General features: G+C 35.0%; 1 protein-coding gene across 2 annotated transcripts; it reads left to right on the top strand.

Annotated features, from left to right (window-relative positions):
• Positions 1–6,792: 6,792 nt before the first annotated feature.
• LOC136036138 (small ribosomal subunit protein eS24-like) lies at positions 6,793–19,795 on the top strand. Of its 2 annotated transcripts, XM_065718167.1 has the most exons (6): positions 6,793–6,925; positions 12,907–12,978; positions 14,737–14,946; positions 16,936–17,052; positions 18,854–18,888; positions 19,697–19,795. In XM_065718167.1, exons 1-5 carry the CDS (start codon positions 6,923–6,925, stop codon positions 18,860–18,862), a joined length of 411 nt encoding a protein of 136 aa, XP_065574239.1. In that variant the 5' UTR covers positions 6,793–6,922; the 3' UTR covers positions 18,863–18,888; positions 19,697–19,795. The 2 variants fall into 2 exon arrangements, with proteins under 2 accessions (XP_065574239.1, XP_065574240.1); XM_065718168.1 differs by lacking the exon at positions 18,854–18,888.
• Positions 19,796–22,696: the final 2,901 nt, after the last annotated feature.

Raw genomic sequence — 22,696 nt, forward strand, 5'->3', positions numbered from 1 at the left:
TCGAACACTAAGTACTCGCAAATCTTTCAAAAATCTCACAAACGGCATAATTCTTTTTTTTTCAAGGACCCGGAGGCTCCCATACAAGAGATACTATATAGTGAAACATTAACATTCTGTGACATTTCTCTATTCAAATCTTGACATTTTAATATGCTTTATGACAGGCTAAAGGGTGGAGCTATTACGTTAATCTTTAAATAAGATATATAGTGTTACAGACAGAATACCACCCTATAAAACACCTACTGATACAAGTAGTTCATATTGTGTTCCTCTTATTGTTGAATCTGGCTATTAACTTTGAGAGCATATCCCCAATCAGAGATACAATATTTTCAGGGGGTCTGTAGTGTAGTGTAGTATAATTTGCCAGAGTCCTTCTCGCCATATCAAGTTAAGAGCCTGGTTGAAATTGATGACGAGTAAGATGAATGAGTTATTACACCTCATTAAACCAATTAGGACAATGCCTAAGAGTAGCAAATAATAACCTTCATGCAGCCAAAAGGAGACCGAAGTGGACTCCAATAATCTTGGCGTCTAAGAAGAAGATCTTTCACGTACTCGATGAACGTCTAGCAAAAAAATTTATTTTCTTTTTTTCAGACACTGAGCTAAAAGGCCTTTATATAATTTTGAAAAGGGACCATTTCTCTTTTGTTAGTCTGATCCGCATTGCAGTGATATTCCAACTGACTTGGTGCTATACAGAGTAGTCTGTGGATGTTATAAGTATAGACGCTATATGTCCATCTCTTACAAGGTTTGTCTTGAGCGGTGGGACAAGTCATTCTCCGAAGGTGGACTTCACTCTTTTTTAACGGCCTCCCCAAATAATTACTTAGACTTAGACCTTTCCACGCCTGAGGGCGCATAAGGTAGCAACAGTGGTTCGCCACGACGACCTGTCCTGAGCCCTCGACCAAAGCTCCTCCATCAAAGACCTCGCCAGCTTTGCCTCCTTCTCCAACATCCTTCCAATGGTCATTTTGGGTCTCCCTGACTTGCGGAGGCCAGGGAGTATCCAACACCATAGGTCACGATGTAGCCCTCCATCACCCATTCGCACCATGTACCCCCAATACATCCATCGTCGCTTTCTAATGGCATCAAGGATGGGGGTAGGATTTGTCATGGTATAAATATCATCATTTCTTATTCTCTCAGCCCAATGTATATTCAAAATAGATCTTAGGCAGTTATTATCGAATGCCCGTAGTCATTTTCCTAGTTGCGCAGTGATGCTCCAAGTTTCACAGCCATATGTAAGGACGGAGAGGACATTGCTATTATAAATTTTTTAGCTTTTGAGTTTTAGCTTCTGGGAATATTTGTTATTTTTCCAAACATTTCTGAGACAATTGAAGGCAGAGCCAGCCAATGCTATTCGGCACAAAATTTCTCTTTCAGGATTGGCATCTTGCGTAAGAATGCTGCCGAGATATTTGAACTCTCTCACTACTTCAATTTCCTCATTGTTGACCAAAGGTCCATCAGCTAAGTCAGGAATGACCACATTTGACATGATTTAGTCTTGTTAGCATTTATGGAGAGGCCAACAGCATTTGCCGCACGCCCAAGTTCATTTATATTGTGTTGTATGCCTTCTGATTCGTGAGCGAAGAATGCAAAATCGTCCGCAAAAACAAAATCATGAAGGGCTCTTAGTGGGTTTATAATACCCTATGAAAACTCGAAACATTTGTTTTGTTCAGCATAGTTATAAGGTCCAGTAGCTATGCTTCTGGGGATGATATAACCCTCCACAGCCCTTGGGGCAATGGCTGTAAGTTAAGCAATTTGCTCATTGTTTGCATACAGGGTTTGTTATAGTGAAAAGGCAGTATGTTTTATGCTAGTTCTAAAAAACGGCTAAGAGTATTAGGCTGAAGTGTTCAAGAAACATTGAAGGGTGTGTTGAATTGTTTAAAAACACTGTTTGCAAGCAGTTGGTCAAAAAAGGGTATCAGCTACATTTCAAGAATGAGTTTGGTGTTACTGCTACTGCTACTACTATTACTGCTAATCCTAGTACTATTACCACTACCTACTATTACTACTACTACCACTAATACTACTCCTACTACTTCTACTTCACTACTACTTAAACCATGCTCAATAATGTTAAATTTCAGGGAATGTTAAGGGGATGTTTAACCAAATCAAAACAGACTCTTCGTATGCAGGTGATCACAAAGACGTATCTTTAATATCCCAGGACCACCTTATGTTATGAAGTTAAAACTTCCAGACAATCTTGAAGTGGATGTTGGACTAAATAAAAGGCCCTTTGTAGATACTACCACAGCTGCCACTGCTACTACTACTACTACTACTACTACTAATACTACTGCTACTACTACTACTACCACTACCACTAATAACTCACTGCAGCACCAAGCCGCCTGAGGCCAACACAGCTTCGCACGCTCCTCCTCATACCCAATCTATTCAAGGCCTCCCTCTTTACACCCTCCCAGGAAGTTCCCATTTCCTTTAAATCTTTATTTATGACATCCCCCCACCCCAGAGGAGGACGACCTATTTTCCGTGTAGCCCCAATAGATGGTTGGCCAAAAAGGACAATCTTCGGCAATCTGTCATCCTTCATCCGCAGAATGTGGGCTAGCCATCTCTACCATTTTTTTATTATAGCCCTAGAAAGCGAGGTTGAGCCACATTTTTTGTACAACCTACTGTTTGAAATACGGTCAGTCAGCCGGGTACCCAGAACAATCCGCAGGCAATTTCTCTAGAAGAAATCTAGTAAATTTTCGTCCGCTTTTCGGAGCGCCCATGCTTCAGAGCCATATTTGACCACTTTCATCACTGTAGCTTCCAATACTCTAATCTTGGTTTACAGACTTATCTTCCTCTTCTTCCAAACTTTTTCTAACTGGGAAAAAAACACCCTGAGCCTTAGCTATTCTAGTTTTAACATCTTCATTGCTCCCATCGTTTTTACTAATAATACTACCAAGGTAACTGATGCTCCCCACCTGATCAATCTTTTCGTTACCTAACGCCACCTTTTCATCTTCACTTATTCCTAGCCTTAGTGACCTAGTGTTCCTAACATTAGTTTTCAACCTATTATAGCACCTGAACTCGCAAAACCTTTAAAAATTCGTTTATTTTGCTCACACTTTCATCGAATATGCTTAAATCATCAGCATACTGCTAGTATTGCTACTACTACTAACTATTGCTACTGCTACTACAGCTAGTAATAGTACTTACTATCGCTACTACTACTACTATCATTACTACTGCTACTAAGGCTAGGGATATTAAGGTGAGATGTTCAGGAAACGTTGAGGGGAGTGTTGAACTAAATTAAAACAAACCATTTGAATGAAGGTTGTCAAAACGAAGTATCAGTGAAATCTCAGAAACGGCGTAAGGTTTTCAGTTGACATATTCAGGGCATGTTGAGGGGGATCCCGAGATAACGAAAAGCCAGTATATCCATACTACTACCAGCAATAGCATTACCGCTGCTATTATTTTTACTATTACTAAGGCTAAGTTTGTTAAAGTGAAACTCTCAGAGAATGTTGAGGAGGATGTTGGACTGAATCAAAGCGCACTGTGTGCTGCAGATTTTCAAAAGGGCTTATCAGCAATATCCAAGGAACGGGCTAGGGTATGAAGTTGAAACTATTGTGGCATGTTGAGGGGGATTTTGAACCAATATCTGATTTGGAACCCTTTTCTTGAAAGGTTTTACTAATGCATTCTTCCGGCAGAAGGGACATGACCCACGTGCAAGAGATAAATTAAATATGAAAGTAAGTGGCTCTGCTGTTTCCCCAGCTACTTTTTTAATCATTTAATTTGCAAATCCGTCTACATCTGGTGATTTTGATGTGTTTAATTTTTCAAGAATATTAAACACTTCAATTACTGAAAAATCCGAATCAATAAAAAGTGAAGTAGTTTCAGGTGGTTTTATCGGTATTTCAAAATGTGAGGGAATTGGTTTTGGCTTAACAGAAACAAAAGTCTCATTAAAAATGTGGGCCTTTTCAAAATCATTATCAATTGTAAATTGTGTACTTTGATCTGTGGATGTTGGTATAGGGGGTGCCACGTTTGGTTTATTTCTATTTAAATACTTCCAAAATATTCTTGGTGACGTAGTACTAGATTGAATAATACGCATCTCAAGCTCTCCACGATTGGCTCGAAAAAAACTTAGTAACTCTATTCCTTGCTCTTGTGTACACGGACTATTTATCATTATTTTGCAGTTGGCATTGTGACTGTTGTGGCTTAATTTTGTTATTACGCGGTTCAATTTTATTGATGTTGAATTATGGTCGTTATAGGCTAAAAATAATATTTGACTTTGTTTCTGCTCGTCATTGATTTGATTTAGCTGTTTACTTTTCTTTGGAAAAATTCTTTCGTTGGGAATGTTTTAAAAGATTAATTTCATTAGAAGGTTACTAATTTTGTCCATAGTTTGATAAGTATATTATGTTATTTTATAGTATTCTTATATTATTTGCTTGTCTTACTGATTCCTCGGATTCTTGCCAAGGGCAGCTTGCTGCAGCAATAGAAATTGCTGCCATGCCTAGGGCTTCTTATTTCGATTCACTCATGCTCTTTCAATTTGAAATATTTGCTTCCTTTCTTGCAGGCTGGAGCGCTTGAACACTTTTTCATAGCATTTGAACGCTTCTTCATTCTTCCTTGATCGTTTTTGTATTCGTCCTATCTTAACACATGCTGGCTTTACTAAGAAGGTTGCAATAGTATGTAGAAAAGTTCTACTTTTGGTAATTTTTCATCAAAGTAGTAATTTTGAACACTTTCTGCGAATGTACTATTTTTAATAATATTTCTTGAAAGTAGTCGTTTTTTGTTCGACACTTGCTCAATAATTTTTTCAAATCAACTCCAAGTTACCTCATGATGTTGCTGATTTCCCGATTTCCACGTTATTTTGCCTCTTCTGATATGGATTTTCAGAATAGTATAATAGACATCACGGTCAGAAACGTTGCAGGAAAATGGAATGCATTTTTAAATATGATTTGACTAACTAGGTAGAAAATTTTCAAGCAATTGGATCTAATAACAAATATTGTAATTTCAATGACAACTACTATACAACCCATTATCCAGCATATTCATAGACACCAGCTTATTCTTGTCATAATTTAGTTTTAGATGCATACTGAGTACATGAGTCCTTACCGCTTGAAAAAATCATATCGGCATAAAATCAATTATAAACAGGTTTTACCTCTTTTGACTTGATGCTTGCCGATTTATATACATTTATATACTTTATACGATTTATATACTTTTGACTTGATGATTACTGATTATATACATAATAGACCCCGACACCACGTGTTCTTATCGGTGGTACGCCGCCGATGAAAAACGCGCCGGCGCGCAGAAACATTTCGGTGATACACCGGTGTATCTAAATTTAGCCTTATGTTTTCTGCAGTGATTTGTTCATTTCGGTGTGCTAAGTAGGCTAGCGTGCTAAGTAACTTTGTAAAAGTCTATCGAGATTGATTTCTAAACAGAAAACAGGAATAAGACTTGCAGACAGAGTAGACAGTGGCATATTTAAAGGGGCGGGGCCTAGGCTCCCTAAAAATTTACAAGGTTTTTTAAAGAGCTTATTCTCTCATTTGCAGCAGTCCTCTTGATTTCTTGCATACTTTGATAATTGATTTGAGTTAACACAGAACAATAAAAAATTTCCCCTTTACAGATTTTATTTTGCTTTTATACGCCTATTAAGATTATTCACTTTTAGAATCCATCTTACGTCTTGAGCTGTTATTTGTTATTCCCTCGGTCATTCCATTCATGTGCTTTAGTTGGGGGCGCAGCTCGGAATTTGAGTTTTGGGGGATATAAGGATAAAGCTGACAAAATTTTCCAGTGTGCTAACAAATGCTGACGTATAAGCTAAATAAATTAAAAACATAAGTTAAATTTCAAGGTTTCGGCGCTGTGCACCAACACCTTAGAACTTTGAGGGTAGTCCCACTCACCTTAACTGCGCCCATCGCTCTAGTTAACAGCGCATTTCATTGCAAGTTTTCTTTTTTTATTTTAATTTTGGAATTTAGGGGAGTATAAAATGACCCTTTCCTTAAAATTGTTCTTCATTCACAAACGACCTCACATCATCATGTATTAACATAAGATTTGAACTGCATGGAAATATGATAGCATTGAAAAACTACAACAGTTTTGATTTGTTTTTTGAATTTTTTATACTCAATACTTGGGGGATAATGTCTTCGATCAGCATGGAAATATGACAGCATTGAAAAAGCTACAACAGTTTTGATTTGTTTTTTGAATTTTTTGTACTCAATACTTGGGGGATAATGTCTTTGATCTTTTTTTTTGTTTTCAAATGTAGATGAAATCCTTAGCTCAGATCAACAATTTTATGATTAGCATATTTCCAAGAAGCCAAATACATTTTTAAACTTTTTCAACCAAGGCCATATTTTGATTATTTTATTGCTCACTGTGCTCATTTACAAGTGAGGCTTTAACATTCATTGACTGTTTTTGCACCAACACAGAAACGAGAAATCCATGAGAACAGTAGAATAAGAGAACGTAAACAAGAGAAACCTATCTCAGACACATATGAAATAAAAAAAAACAGTTCTTGATATTCATAAGACCTAAGGGGAATCCATGCAATCAGGTCCGCATAATGTGTGGAGAGCGACTCGTGCTAAAAAATTTGGAAGGTAGGCTAGTTCTTTTTTTCAGAATGGTATCTTTCATAGTTCTGATCTGACTAGTACAACCAATTTTTCGCCGAGTGGCAATCATGTATGCTAGACGGTTCTCTTTTTAAGAAGAACAGGAAATATATGTCACAGAAGAAAAACCGATTAAAAGTAGTAGATCACTGAAAATGGTGTGTTTATCTGTTTCAATCATTGCCATTTAAGTATTTGTGCAGTAATTCAATATGATTTCCAACTCATTCTGGATAGTTATACTTTCTAGCTATATTTCAATTTTTGTTCAAACTGTTTCTGTGTTACATTCCTAGCTTTAATCTTGGTAGTAAATTTTTGGTCTGCTCATTTAATTCTCATAGGGTTTGGTATCCTAGTTTATCCAATTTATGGTTGAGAGTAGTCAAAGTAAAAGCTTAGTTAAGCTACTTTTTTCTGTCTTGGAAAGGGGGCAGGTCAGGATAATGATACTCTCAGGGGTAAGTCTACATTTTGAAGTGTGTCATGGGAAGGTATTTTGATGAAACTATCTCCACTCATTCTCTCTCTAGATGGCCCCTTTGATGACATTTACAAATCTTTGTGTTATGAAAGTGAAGCTTTACTAAACAGATCTTCTTGGAACAAAACTGTTTTCAGCTTCACAACTTTGTCCAATCCCAATTTATAATGTTATAAAGATCTGTAACTACTTATCCTAAATTTAGAAAAGACACATTGACATGGCTTAAAATTCTACTCTAATAATAGGGATTACATTTTCAGAACTAAACCAGAGACAAAGAAATTAATAACTAAAATTAAAGGTAAATTATTGTTTTGTCAAAATTCCAGAAGATATAGTCCTGTCAAGTAGGCAAATCTCTAAGACTTTGAAGTCAGAAGAGGGTCAACATGGAAATTTGGCAATACCTTCCCAGAGTATGTTTTTAGCCCCAGACTTTAATGAAAGTTTTATTATTTTCTAACCTAGCCCCTTTCCAAAATAAAGGAAAGGGTAACATTCTAGTTTAGTGACTTCTTGCTATCTTGGAAATGGGTTAGGTTAGGAAAATGAAACATTCAGGGATGAGTCTACAGGCTAAAGTATATCCTTGGAAGGTATTTTGAAGTACCTACCTCCACTCCCTTTCCCTCTAGAGGGTCTTGACCTTTGGTGACCTTTAAAAATATGTGTACTATAAAAGTGAAACCTTGCAAAATAGATCTTCTGCTTGAATGAAGTGCAACAAATTGTTTTGCAGCTTCACAACTTTGCTCAATCCCAATTTATAAGATTTTTAAGACATGCAAATACATTTCCTAAATTTTGCAAAAAAAAAATATTGATATGGCTCAGAATTCTTCTCAAGTAACAGGAATTGCATTTTGAGAACTAAAGACAGAGAAAAAGCAACTGGTAACTGAAAATTAAGGTAAACTGTCTAAATTTCAATGGGTATAGACTTGTCATGTAGGCAAATTTCAGAGCCCTCTAGAGGGAGAAGGAGTATAGGTGAGTACTTTAAAATACCTTCCCTGGATATACTTTAGCCTGTAGAACCATCTCCAAAAGTTTCTTTCTCCTAACCTAACCCCTTTCCAAGATAGCAAAAGGCACTAAAATAAAATTTTACTGCAGAAAGTACCTAAATAGGTAAATATTTTTTTTGTTTGTATTATTAACCTACAAATAAATTGAATATATCACTAGACGCCATTTTTCTGTTTTTTTTTCTGAATATAATAATTGCTTGTCTTTCAAATTCAATTTTAAGCCCTTTTAGGACCTTTAAAAATAATATTTCATTCTCTTTTTTTTCAGAAATTCAAATGGGTTATGATGTTTGTTTCAAACTTGTTATTTCATTATAAATCCATTTTGTAAAAGTTGTATAATTCACAAACATTGATTTGTCAAGATTAAGTTGATTAAAAAAGAAATCAAAATAAATGTGCCATGTTTTCTTCTTGTTCTGTTAGGCTGCTTGAAAACTGCCATTTCACCTATATGTCAAATAATATCAAAGCTGACAGAATAAACATGGCAGATCAATTAATAGAGAACTTGTTTCCAATATTTTATCCAACTTAATTGTGATAAAACAATGCTTATGGACTATCAAACTATAAAAAATAGATTTATAATTGAATAGTAAGTTTGAAATCCATAGTCTAAGGCTTTTTACACCCATAAACTAGAAATTTTTTGGTTGTTTTCAAGGGTTCAAAAGGGCTTAAATTTGAATTTGCAAGAGAAGTAATTATTATATTTATAAAAAGCATAAAAAAGGCATCAAGTGGTATACTTGCTTTATTTGTAAGTCAATAATATGAATAGCAAAATATTTACCCCTAAACTAGAATTTTACCAAAATGAGTCTTCCCTGAGATAATTAAGTTTTTTCCAGTTTACTTTATACTCAAGAAAAGTAAAATCAAGACAATTTGCACTCTTCCAGGGATGTGATAAATGCTGCTGTCCTAGATAAGGTGACTTGGCTGTAATTATTTTCTTTACCTCTTTTGTTTTGAAAATAAGTAGAGGTTTTGCTAGGCTAGCTGTAGGATTCTAGTGACTGTACAACAAAAAATGCAAAATTTTCCCTCTTTCCCTCCCAAAAGAAGAACCAGTTGGTGTTGAAAACCTTAAAGCTGACAAGAATTCAAAAGCTATTATCACAACTCTTAACAGGCTCCCACTGCTAACATTCCTCCATGGTCATCTATTTTTGTTCAAAATACCAAGCATGACAAAGTGAAAACATTTTTGCCTCCTGGATCCATCTTGGGTGTATTCATACCAAGAAATTATGAATTCATAGCTTGTATCCCTTCCCCTGGGGGCTGTGGTGGGTTAAGTCATCCTCAAAGACATAGTTATTAGAATTTTCAAATTGCTCAACAAAATGGCTATCTCAAAATTCTGATGGGACAACTTTGGGAAGAATGGGCATGGAAGAGGGGGGGGGGACTTGCAGCCTTCAAATATTTTTGGTTACTTAAAAAGGGCAATGGAACCTTTGATTTCTTATAAAATGAGCCCCCTCCAAATCTTCTAGGGTAACTGGTTTGACACAATCACCCCTAGGAAAACATACATGCATCTGTGATCCTACTTCTGGCAAAAAATACAAAATCTCATGTTTTGTTTATAGGAGCTTGAAATCTCCACAGTGAGATTCTCTGATATTCTGATCTTGATGGTGTGATTTTCATTCAGATCACTTATGGTTTTGGTGGTGTTTCCTCCCTTTTTCTAAAATTGGGCAAATTTTCTCAAGCCCATAACTTTTGATGGGTAAAATTAAACTTGGAGAATATTATGTATTATGAATAAGTATCAAAAATCAATTCTTTTGATGTACTCATTGTTACCAAGACTCTCTTTTAGAGTTTTGGTTACTATTGAGCTGCATTGCTCCTTACTTACAGTTTGTTTCCACAAACTGTTTGATGAAAATTTAATGTTCAAACAAAAATAATCTGTTTATTCCTAAAGATAGGTTAAGCCTTCTTAAGCTGTTTGGGGCCATATGTTTTAGCTTATTATTTGTTTCTGTCTATCCATGTTTTTCTTTTGTGATCTTTGCTACCAAAAAGTGGATAACTTCTTAGAGGTCTTTTTAATTAAGAATTGAATTCATTATTATTATTATTTTTTTTTTTTTAATGCATATGTTAGTTAAATTAGTTCACTTGAGCATTCAACTGCTTTTCTGTTTAGTAATTTCAACATGCCTGATGCTGATAGGGTTGAAGGAGCCCATCTTATATCACCACGAATTCCCTTGATGACAGCCTTCTGATACAGATTGTAAACCAACCAACACAATTCAGGCACCAACAGCAACCCTTTTTACTTGACTTATTTGTGATAAACTTACATATTTGGCAACTGGTGGATGTAATATTGCTTGACTAAGCCAAAGCCTTTGACAAAGTTCAACACCAATTACTACCTTTCTAATGAAATGCATATGGAGTGCACAAAAATATAATAGCCTGGATAGATGCCTTTCTAACTGGCAGGACTCAGAATGTGTTGATATACAATGGAAATGCCTTCTATCCTGAACTGCTACCTGTCAGTGCCATAGGGTACCATCTTGCAGCCCACATTATTCAGCATATACATCAATGACTGTACAGCCAACCTAAAGAATCCTTTGATGCTATATGCTGATGGCTGAAAGCTCCTAGGACTGGCTCAAAAAACCTAAATCAGTTGACTATGCAAGAAGATCTGAACATACTATCCAGAATATTATTGTACTGGTGTCTACAGTTCAATGTCTCAAAATGTATAGGTCTGCATCTTGTATGCAAAAATTTAAAACATTCATATCACATAGGTGATGCTGAGGAGAAGGCTCTGGAGCTCATTGTTGCCAATGACTTGTCCCCACTATAAGATGGATGTGAAGGTACTAGAGAGTGTTCAAAGAAGGTTGACAAAGCTTATCCCTGCATTGCAAGATAAATCCTATGAGGATGATCTCTCAATTCACTCTAACTCCCAACTTTAGTATACTGCAGGATAGGAGGAGACATAATAACAACTCATAGGTTGCTAGAATTTGACCTCTTAAATCATGTTTTCTCTTTGTCCTTCTCAACCACTACAAGAAGACACACCAAGAAACTACTGTTCAGTCTCTTACTCTAGAAGCCTTCAAGAAAGGAGTTGATAAAGACTGGGCCAATGCTGAATGGAGGCTAAACTGGGATATCAGATTATAACCTAGGAACACCACCAGCAAAATTTTCTACAGGAGGCTCAGCACCATCTTATCTCACTGGACATGCAATTTAAGGTAATTAATATTCAGAAAGTTATCATTTATCCGATGCTTGAGGTAAGAACTGGGGCAGCTGATTACAAAGTGAATGTTTCCATATAGCCAACAGTAGAAATTCCTGTAAATTTTTATTCTTGTTTAATGAAGGAATTTAATTTTATTAGTTACTAGGATCCATGAAGAAGAAGATCTTAGCGTTTTTTTATATAGGTGCTTTATGGTTTTTTTTTATGTAGGCTGCTATGCAGACAAGATAGTTTATAGCTATGCAGACAAGATAGTTTATATGTCTGCCTCTGCCTTATCAGCTGAAATGCAATCTTATGACAGTTATAAGTCTTATAGAAGTTAAGTGCCAGCTGTGCCATATTTTTTTATATTTTGGACAAGAGTATATCAAGAAAGGTTCTTAGAGAGATGAAATTGGGCTAAAAGCCAAAAAGAAAAAAAAGAGGTCTAAAAACTCTGCATTAATTGGTGTCATAAATAAGCTTCTTTTTTTAAAACTATTGTTGGTGTTTAAGTTTGTTAAACTATCATCAGTAAAGTACCCATCTGTTTGTAGTTTTAAAGTTGATTGTTTGTCCTCTTTAGGATAGTCTTAGAGAATTTCTTGAACCACATAAGGCAAAACTAAAATGCTTAAGAAATATATAAAGTGAATATTTTGAGAGAACAACTGCCTCTCTTCTTCAGCATGAATAAAATAATGTAATCAAGGAAAATGCTGAAGAACAAAAACAAAAAACAAACATGGAAAGCCAATAAAAAAACAACCAAAAAATTAAAGATAAATAAAGTTCAATAAAAAATATAAGAATTAAAATCAAATACCTAACAACCATAAAGTGAGATAAGTTTATTTACTCAAACAAATAAATTAGTAATAAATAAATTGGAGAACTAGGTCACCTAATTTCTGATTTAACCATTGCATTTCCTGTGGATACCCTTTGAGACCTAAGGAGTTGTTGACGTAGTTGATTATGAATTGGGAAGAGGGTTCAAAGTTTATTTCAGGGATTACTAAAGTATCAGCTTCTCTTTTGAAAAAACTAAAATACAACTCATTTATTCTTAAATCACCTGAATTTCTGTTCAGAGTTAGACCTAAATGTTGGTATTTATAAATGTCAACAGCTTCTCTGTAGTGCTGTACAATACCTTTGTCTGGCAAAATTTTGCTAGCTTGGTTAAATAAAACAGTATGGCCTGGGTAATTGAATATATGTTGTGCAAGGGCAGAGTAAAAAATTTCTAGTCAATTTGGCTAGGACAATTTTGCTGGCAAGGACAATAAGCTGAAAAGTGGAATTAAAATGTAATTTTCTTGGATGGGTGTATGCTGTTAATTAATTTGATGTGTAATATTTCAGACCAACGAGACTACTGCCACAATCAGAACAAGGAAGTTCCTGACCAACAGGCTGCTATGCAGAAAACAAATGGTTTGTCATTTTTTCCTAATTAGATTTCAATTTTTCCTAAATTCTTTTTATTTTGAATTCTATCTTGGTTTCAAATTATTTCATTTTGTATCATATGATGCAAATAGATGACTGGTTATTATAAATTGTTTGTAAAAGAATATATAGCTTTTGAAGCAAGTGAGTGAATTTTAAAGCTGATAATAAGAAAACTTTTCAAATATTGTGCACATTTGGGATCTCATGATTAAAAATGCTCAACTTCAGTAAAAAAAAAAGTTTGGTTCATACTGTTGTAGATGTCATTTATGTATTGTATAATATTTTTTTGGAAATGATAAACGTCAGAACTGGCTGGAATGAAAAAAAACAAAACAGAATTGGTAATGTAGACTTGAAAGAATTACCCTTATAACCTTGAATGTTATGCAAAAGATTATTGTTCAAGCTTAAAAATATCAAACTTAGATCACTCATAAACTCAATATCAAGCCTAAAATCAGTAAAAAGTGCAAGCAAGTCTCACATTGTTTAAAAAAATCTATCTGGGGATACCATGGAAGCATGTAATGAATATAAAATAGAAATGTTTTCCCTGAATGGCAAGACTATTATGGAGCATAGTAATCAGATTTTAGTAAGTTTTTAACCCTGTTAGAGCAAAAAAAAGTTCTTTTTTTAATTGTGTTCTTTATGTGTTTGAAAAACGTGTCTTCTTCTTTGTCTCATTTTCGTAAATTTTACTTCTGTTTAGTGCTCTCCTTAGATTTACGTTTTTTACATTGTGTATTGTTAGAAAGCAGGATGTAATAATCCTTTCGGCTGTTTTGAAATCGTGAAGTTTTTAATTATTAAATCTGACTATGATTTCTCAGTACAAAAACACAGATGCCAGTGATTTACTGATTATCTTTTACCTTAAAACAAAAAATGTTGTGGAAAACTGTGTTGGATTGAGCAACTGTGTTATGACTGAATGCTAATCTGTCACAAATCTGTGTAAATAACATCATAAGAATGTGCTTTCTGTCTTCTTTTGAGCTGATGAAAAATAATAAATAAAGGATCTTCCAAAGAAGTTGGTCTTGGTTTTAAAAGGAAGTATCTAGCTATTGTTAACTCATAGTCATTACATAGCACCTTATTTTTGTGTCAAGTTTGAAAAGAATAGTAAAACAGACAATAGGTGATCAGAAGAATCAGAAAATTTAGGAGAAGTTACCAAATTTAGATCTTAGTATTGATTTTACTTGCCACTTTATGCCCAAAACGACGGTACTGTTTTGGCTATTTCAGACACTTCCCCGCTCCCTTTTTTCTCCTATGGTCAATGCTCCTTAATATCCTAACAGTTCTAAATCACGAAAAAAGCTATCTCTAAAAGCACTGAGGAGCATAAAAGAAAACTCTGCTACCTAGAAAAATCGAAGATTTTTAATACTGAAAATTAAAGCATCTGGGACTATTATGGCATTGGAAGTATTTCTTGAATGATTAAAAAAATAGTCAGCTTTTCTCTTTTCAGTGTATAGTATATCTTTTAAGGAAATCTTCATATTGCGTCCCACCATAACAGTTTGATTTTATACTTTGTGCTAAGAAAATCTTATATGTAAGATTTCATATCAAGGTTATCCTTATTTTTGTTTAAAACAACCTGTAAATGTGGTATTACTTGTGTTTTATAAATTTCATACTGTCCAACTATGTAATTTCTGAAAGTTAATTTCTTAAACAGACGAAGTTAAATAATAGTGTTTAAATTTGATTTTCCTTTAGGTTGTCGATGTTCTTCATCCTGGCCGTTCGAGTGTACCAAAAACTGAAATTTGCGAGAAACTCGCCAAAATGTATAAAACCACTCCTGATGTAGTCTTTTCCTTTGGATTTAGGACAAATTTTGGTGGTGGAAAATCCACTGGTTTTGCTCTGATATACGACACACTCGACTTTGCAAAGAAATTTGAACCAAAATACAGACTGCAAAGAGTAAGTCTTTTTCTATTGCCCAGAAGAAAATTTTATGCTTGTGGGCTTTGATCAAGGGTGTGGTCGATGATGAAGTACTGTCATATGATGGTAATTTTCAAGGACTGAATGATGTATTTGTCTGCTTTTCCTTACTAGACAGTGGAAATAGCAGACAAAGAAGTTATGAGGTCTTTTGAATTTTGCTGATGAAAATGTACCGTGCGGCTGAGACTATGTACCTCCTTTGTAACTCAATATGATTTTTTTTTTACTTTTTATTGGATAATTTCATGTTATACAATATTGTCAAATATCTCTTTTCTAGGAATTACAAAGTATGCGTCATTTATCTGTTACCTTCATCTTTGTTATGTGTAGCTCTGTACAGATAAGTACAGTATGTTAATGCAATATTTTGCTTTAATTTCTAATGATTTCTGCTATAAGAGGGATACTGTCAGTCCCTCAGCATTCACATGGGACAAGTAGTCTGAAATAAATTCTTCCAAATTAACAGTTGGAAGGAAGTGAATCCCCTTATTATATTTGATCTAAATGATCTCTTGCAGAAAAATGAGGCTTCTAGTGCCACTTCTTCAAATGCTTTCATATAACATTGGAACTTCTAACTTTCCGCTTGAGTGGGTCCTCTTCTGATGTTTAACAGTGACTTGGTATAATGACGTCTGGTTGAAAGGGGGAAAAAGCCTATTTTTGCATGTAAGGGTTGACTGGGTTGTAATGGGTTGAATTTGATGGTTTTATTTTCGCCAAGGTCTCATTCACTTTTGGCTGCTTTTCTCCATCTTCTAAAATCTTTCTAATAAATTTTGTGTATTCGGAATCAGGACAGATTCTCAAAGTATCAGGTTATCAGAGTTCCTTTTTTAGAGTTTAGTTTATCATTTGGTCGATTTGCTCCTCACTTGCAGTTCGTTATCACAATTTTTTTTAAAAACTATCACCATAATTCCAATAAATGGTAATATTCGTCATATTCTATATATGAAAAACAAATTTCCACATTAAGATATCATTTGTCAAAAATAAGAAAAAAAGAAAAGAAGAAAGAAACTGTGAACCTACAACTGCCCATAAGATATACAGAAGTAAAAAAAAAAACTGACATAACATCTGAAAAAAAAAGTCGTCATTAAGAAATACGTAGTTATCTTGAGCCTCTTTTAGATATTTGTTAACTTTATCTTAAAAGGATTGAAAGAACGAATAAATCAAAACAGATTCTTTTGATGTATGTAAGAGTATATACGCTGTATTCCTAAGTTTTCAACAGTGATGTTACTGCTGTAAAAAAAAAAATTCAAAACTGTGCCACGTTAAGGGGGAGGAGGAGGAAAGGTACAAAAAGGTAAGTTGTCATTCCTGGGACTTCTTGCTGCTCGGTTCTAAGGTAGAGAAAAAATGCCCAAAAAAAGGTGGACAGAATTGTTGAATATTCTTGTACCGGCCTAATGGAGCTGACGAGGAACTAAAAAACAAAAAGATAACCATCCATTATCAAGATCCAACGAAAAAACCTGTGTCTTTTCCTGGAATAGAATTTTCCCTGGATTCTTTCCAATATGCTCAGTCATTGTAGAATATTGTGTAGACTTGAGAAGAAGTTATTAGTTGCTGACCTGCATTGGAAGGACCATTGGAAGGAGGCTAAATAATATTTATATAATATGAGTATACTGACCTGGAACGTTGCAACGTTGAAAAACAATTGTTGTTGGCTTTTGTTTTTTAAAGTTTCTAATGGTCTTTAGACTACGTTCTCATGATCAGTGGAATAATTAAAATGACAAGATATTTGACACTTGGACCTGTGTGTTCAATTGAAAACTTGTTGTAAAATCTTATCAAATAAACATCCTAAGTATGTAATAAATTTCTGAAAAACTTGGCTCAATTGAGTAAATTCTTTATCTGTTCTGTTACCTGTTAAAAAAGAGATTGTAATTATTCTAAGAGATGTCTAACTTTCATTCAATCTAATTGTAGAAGGGAATGTTTGAGAAGAAGAAGCTGTCAAGGAAACAGCGAAAGGAAAGAAAAAACAGAATGAAGAAAGTACGCGGTACCAAGAAAGCCAAGGTTGGAGCTGCTTCTGGCAAGAAGGTAATGCACACTTTTTAATATTTAATCACTATAGTATTCTGTATGATTCTCTCTTTTCCCCTCTCTCTCAAATTTGCAGGGAAGAATATATAATGAGTAGGAGGTACCAGGCTTTAGATGGCTTGTGGAGGACGTTGACCCTTCTTGGTAAAAGAGCATGACAAAGTGTGCAAATCTATGTAGAGTCTAAATTGGACCCAGGCTCGTCCAAAGTCTCTGTTCGACTGCAGGTCCCAGAGACTTCTGGTTGTCTTGTTCTAATCCGGCTTAAGTCTCCTGTGTTGACTTCAGAAGTACTCACAAGTGCCTAAAATCCACTGGAGGAACGGTTGTTTTTCTCAAAGTTACAACAATTTTAATTATTTAATAAGCATGAGAATTCCGATATAGAACGTTACAAAGTTGAAAGACAGCTATCATGTTGACATTTTGACTGATAAATTCCGACGTTTTGATTATCTATGTTCTATTAGTTCTTATGGGAGCATTTAATAGTAAGTGTGAATTTTATAAATTAAAGAAATGCGTTTATCGGTAGTGGGCTCTTACTTGACATTCTTGGAAGTATTTGAAAAGACAGTTTATCATAAGGTGGTAAAATGATTAACTGATAAAATTTGACTCGGGAATAAAACGTATTCAATGCTTATAAAACTTTTTTGGTTTGTTAGTGTTGCCGTCGTAGACGTAATCCTATTTTACGTAGACGTTTTTTACGTTTACGTAGATGTACCTATTTTATTGTTCGAAATTATAGCATCTTTTTTCCTAAACATTTCCTTCTTATGTATTCTTTTCCAAGTTAGTACCCGTCGGTCTTTTTTCTTCTTTTTTCTTTTCTATAATGCAAGATTTTCCATCTTCGTTTTTTCAAGTACCATCACTATTCAATATATAATGGTTGGCATTTATAATGGAAAATCATTGAATTAAATTTTTTGTGTTCATTAAACCTATATGGTCTAAGCTACAATGGAACAAACAATGAGTTGTTTCGAAGATCTAGAGTGTTTTTGTTAATTCAGTTTCTATATTATCCAACTTATATTGTCTAACTTTATTATCTAACTAACCTATATATCATATAGCATTGTCTCACCTATTCTTATTGTTGAAGAAATTTGTTAGTGTAAATTTCTATAGTAACTTTGATGGCATATACCTGTAGATACCTGTTGATACCAGTTGAGATACCTGTAGAATTTGTTTATGGAAGGGAGTATTAATACTTTGGGTGAAGAATTGACGTTAAATCGTTTACAATTCAGGCTTTAGATTGAATCCCAGTGCTCTATAGATAGGGACTGCTCATCATTGACGCTCTTTCTAAGCTAATGATTTTCTATTCTTATTCCTTTTTTCTTTCTTTTTTTTTAGCGCAGTCATCAAATCTAGACAATATTTGAATATTTCTGCCAAATTTGTACTTGACTTGTCCATCCTTAGTGGTAATAAAAAAAAACCATTAAATGATCATTTGAAAAGAAATGTCCCATGAGAGCATGTGAATCGGAAAACTTTAGAACCTAAATAGTAGAAATTAATAAAATACGAAACATCTGGCCCCTCCCCAAAAAAAGAAGAAAATCACTAAAAAAAAAATAAGTCAAATATCTGAAATGAGACAATAAGTTTTTTTTTCAATTCTGTATTCACGGTGCCAGGTACTTAAGTATCTGATATGGCGCTATTCAATGATCTATTAAATACTTCATCTTTTCGTTGGAATTTGGAGCTTTAAATAATCGTTCTTTTTCTAATTCTTCCTTTTCCATTTCTTTACCTCTGTTACTATTTTTAGGGAAAGTAAATTCTCTTCTCTCTGGCTGATATCTGGTTTGTACTTCTAGTCTATCTAGCATGGAATTCTTTGTCGTTTTTGCACGTTTTCTTTACTCTGTACTCTGTTTTAAAATTGTGAGCTATTTGTTATTACACTCACCATACAGTGCAACTTGAATTGAATGGCATGAGAGTGATTGCGCCAAAACAATGAGAATTGACACTAAGATGTGCCTTATTTACTTGTTTAGCGTAACCACTAGGTACTGAAATATTGATTGCTCTGAAAATGCATCTGTTAATCACTTGCAGTGGATATATATTAGATGCTATGAGGGGGAGGGTGGTTTGTCGATGAGTATATTAAAGTGACCTATTTTCAAAATAGTTTTCCTTTTCCTGTCTACTCCTTTGTGCTGTACGCTCCTTAGAAGTGTAAATGTTTATATACAGATCAAAAATTAAATTTTACGTCAATTTCCACTATGACCTGGGGACGTTTTAGGCTTTTCGTAATTATTAATTATTTGTCCGCTAAACTTTATTTTATTTGAACGAAAAGTGAGGGGTTTTGGTCTCTTTTATTAAGGAGTGCGAGATATTGAATAAATATTTTCGAACCATTTACTTAAATGTTTCAATACTACTTGTTCCTAATTAATACATATTGTGCTGTTTATCACTACAATTTGCTTCTGGTAATGATAATTGTCAACTTTTTTAGTTGTTTTGTTATTCAGTTGGCTAATATTTAGCCCAACTCTAAAGTTGAACACTTTTCTCACAAATTTGCGAGTTCTTAGAGCCTTCTGTATGCTGACAATCTTTGTAGATTGACAGTAATATTTTATCTTTTTTTTAGTGAGCTCGACTTGGCTTCAATTTGGCGAAAGAAGGAGAATTTTCATTTGTTCTGTATGTGGAAAATTTAAATAAAGATTCACATTCTTTCGTATCAAAACTTGTCTCACTTCACTTAATCTACGGACTATGATTCTTTCATTTTATTTTAATCCTTCTTTGACTGCGAGGGCAGATATATGTAGTAATAGTTTTGGGTTTGAGACAGATAAGTCTCTTTCGTTTTGGACGTTACTGCTGCCCTAGTGTTGGAACGGGGATACTAATCTGGAGGAACTCTGATACATTGTACCGAAATTCAGGCGGAGAAAAGTCGCGCTTTGAATGTTCACTGTCATGGCGTTTTTACTTAAAAATTGGACAAAAATTGGATTTTTTACTGTTTTAAAAGGTAGAGTTGAGAGAAAGAGTCAAACTTTAGCGTAAAGAGCGGGGCGTTGAGGAGGGAGCACCCCCTTTCATATACGAAGTAATTTCTGTTCATTTTAAGTTTTAATGTCGCTCCTTACTTTCAGTTAAAAAACTTGTTTTTTCTATTACTCGTATTAGAAAACGTTCTTTTATAAGCACAAATTGGTTATTTGGCCCAAGATGCTTAGCTTTTTAGGGACTTCAAAGTAAAACACCACAAATATAAAAAAAAAGTACACTAAGTTACACAATACCCACAGAAAACCGAAAACAGCATTCTACACGCATTTGTAATCTAGGCCTGTTTTAACGTCACTAGTTCCATTTATCATGTATTAAAATAGGGTGTCGAATTTTAAGACGCTCAAACACATAATAAAAATGTAGTTTCTAGGACAAGTACTAATTTATATTGGCATGTTCCCCATAGTAAAGCCACTGTAGTCAGCAGACTGTTTTTTTAAGACAACTTTGACAAAATAGTTCAATAGAACTTGACAACGAATCGTTTTTGTTTGCATTTATATATTTATACATTTTATTTTACGAAATCTTTGATAAATGACAATGTTTACTCTGTTTTTAATCGAATTGAGGAGTCCTGTTGCCACTACAGAATTCGTAGTCATTCTTTGCCGAAAACAGTGATTGGGTATTATCCTTTCTTTAAGTTTTAGCGGAACTTGGCTTTTGAATTTAGCGGAACTTGCAGCTTTTGATACGCGAGATCATCGGGTGACTTGTAAAATATACCTCGTGCAACAACGCTTGAATGATTCAAGGGTACGAGTTTCTTTGGGTTTTAGAGGCCAGGCTTCAGAGGCGAGTGCCATCGCAGATTGGACGGTTGCCTCATACAGGTTCATCTTAGTTTTTGTGCTGATTCCATGCCCCCTCCAGGGGGACTTCTTCATATTTTTGAATACATCCGATGCCTTTTCCATTTGTACAGTTCCTATATCTGAGCATCATTTAGAGTTAGGATAGAACAAGGTAGCAAAACTGCTCAACCGAATCCATGGCTTCACCCCTCTGTTTAATATCTAGGTCATTCGAGACGTTTTTTCGCCCCTTAGGTTTTGGGCTTGCTGATTACGAGGCCAGCATTATCTGATGTGCAGGAAACATTGACCGTTTTCTGGAGTTCCACATGCGCACTGCTCACGAAACCTATATTGTCTTCGAAGTCGAGATGTGTAACTGGGAGACTTTGGTCAAGGAGCTCAGTTATGTAATTGTATGAGGCAGTCAGATTTCTTTCAACTGATCTACCTGGTCGGAATCCATGTTGGTGTTTTGATAGAAGGTTATTCGTGGCCATATGTTTGAGAATGGCAGCATTGGTGGCCGGCGTTTACCCCCACCCCCAGAAAATATCCCCCCGGAAAGTATGCCCTTGGATCTTAATATAACAATACTTCTGGGGTTGACGCAACCCCTAGTGCCCTGGGGATGCAGTTTTAAATCATTCCCTAGGGATATATAAGGTTTATATGGAATGGGTGGTCGTATAAACTTTAAATATGACTTATTTGATTTGAAATGGGAAATTTTATTACTCTTTTTAAGAGTCAAAGCTAATTTGAGAGCAACCCCGCGCCCATCAATCTGGAGGGAAGACACTCTGCCCCAACAACAGGGCAAGGGTTATAAGTTATGCTCTGGGGCATATAATATTTTTAAAGAAAGGTTGGTCGTATATACTTTGGAGGGGACTAATTGGATTGGTAATCAGAATTCCTAGTGTCTTCTTTAAGAGTAAACGTGATTAGCGGGCAGCTACCCCCCCCCCCCACACCTTGTATTATCCTGACATGTATCCAATAGAAATTTTGAAACAGTTATTTTATTCAAGATAGTACAAAGATATATAACAAGGCTTTTGGAGTTAATACGAACCACCAGAGACTTGGGGCAAGGGCTGTAAGTTATGCTTCGGGGTCATTTAAGGTTTTTATTGAAGGGATGGCTGTTCAAATTTAGAGGACCGTTTAGTTGAAAATTGGAAGTTCTAGTTCCCTTTTAAGAGTCAAAGTTGACGCAGGATAACTACACCCCCCCCCCTGGACAACCCCTCTTTTCACCAAATGCATCTGATTGAAATTAGTAAATAGCAATTTTGTTCAAATAGTCCAAAGAACATATAACTGCTTCTAGGTTGACACCCAGTGCCCTGGGGATACACTTTTAAGTCATGTCCTGGGGACATATAAGGTTTTTATGGAACGTGTGGTCGTATAAATTTCAAATGTGACTGATTTGATTTGAAAATTCGAAATTAAAGTGCCCTTTTTAAGAGTAAAAACTAATTTGAGAGCAGCCAGGCAGTCTCCACGCCCATCATTTCACCAATAATATTCAGTCAAAAATTGAAGATATCAATTTGGTCCATCGTAGTTGAAGGGTCCGGAAATTATGTCTTTGAGAAAGACCCCCCCGCGCCCACAGCAGGGCAAGGGTTGTAAGTTAGGCCCCAGGGGCATATATGGTTTTTTATAGAAAGTTTGGTCGCATATATTTCGGAGGGGACTCATTGGATTGGTAACAAGAATTTCTAGTGCCCTTTTTAAGAGTAAAAATGACATCCCGG

The sequence above is a fragment of the Artemia franciscana genome, chromosome 15, assembly GCF_032884065.1.
Source record: "Artemia franciscana chromosome 15, ASM3288406v1, whole genome shotgun sequence".
Lineage (NCBI taxonomy): Eukaryota > Metazoa > Arthropoda > Branchiopoda > Anostraca > Artemiidae > Artemia > Artemia franciscana.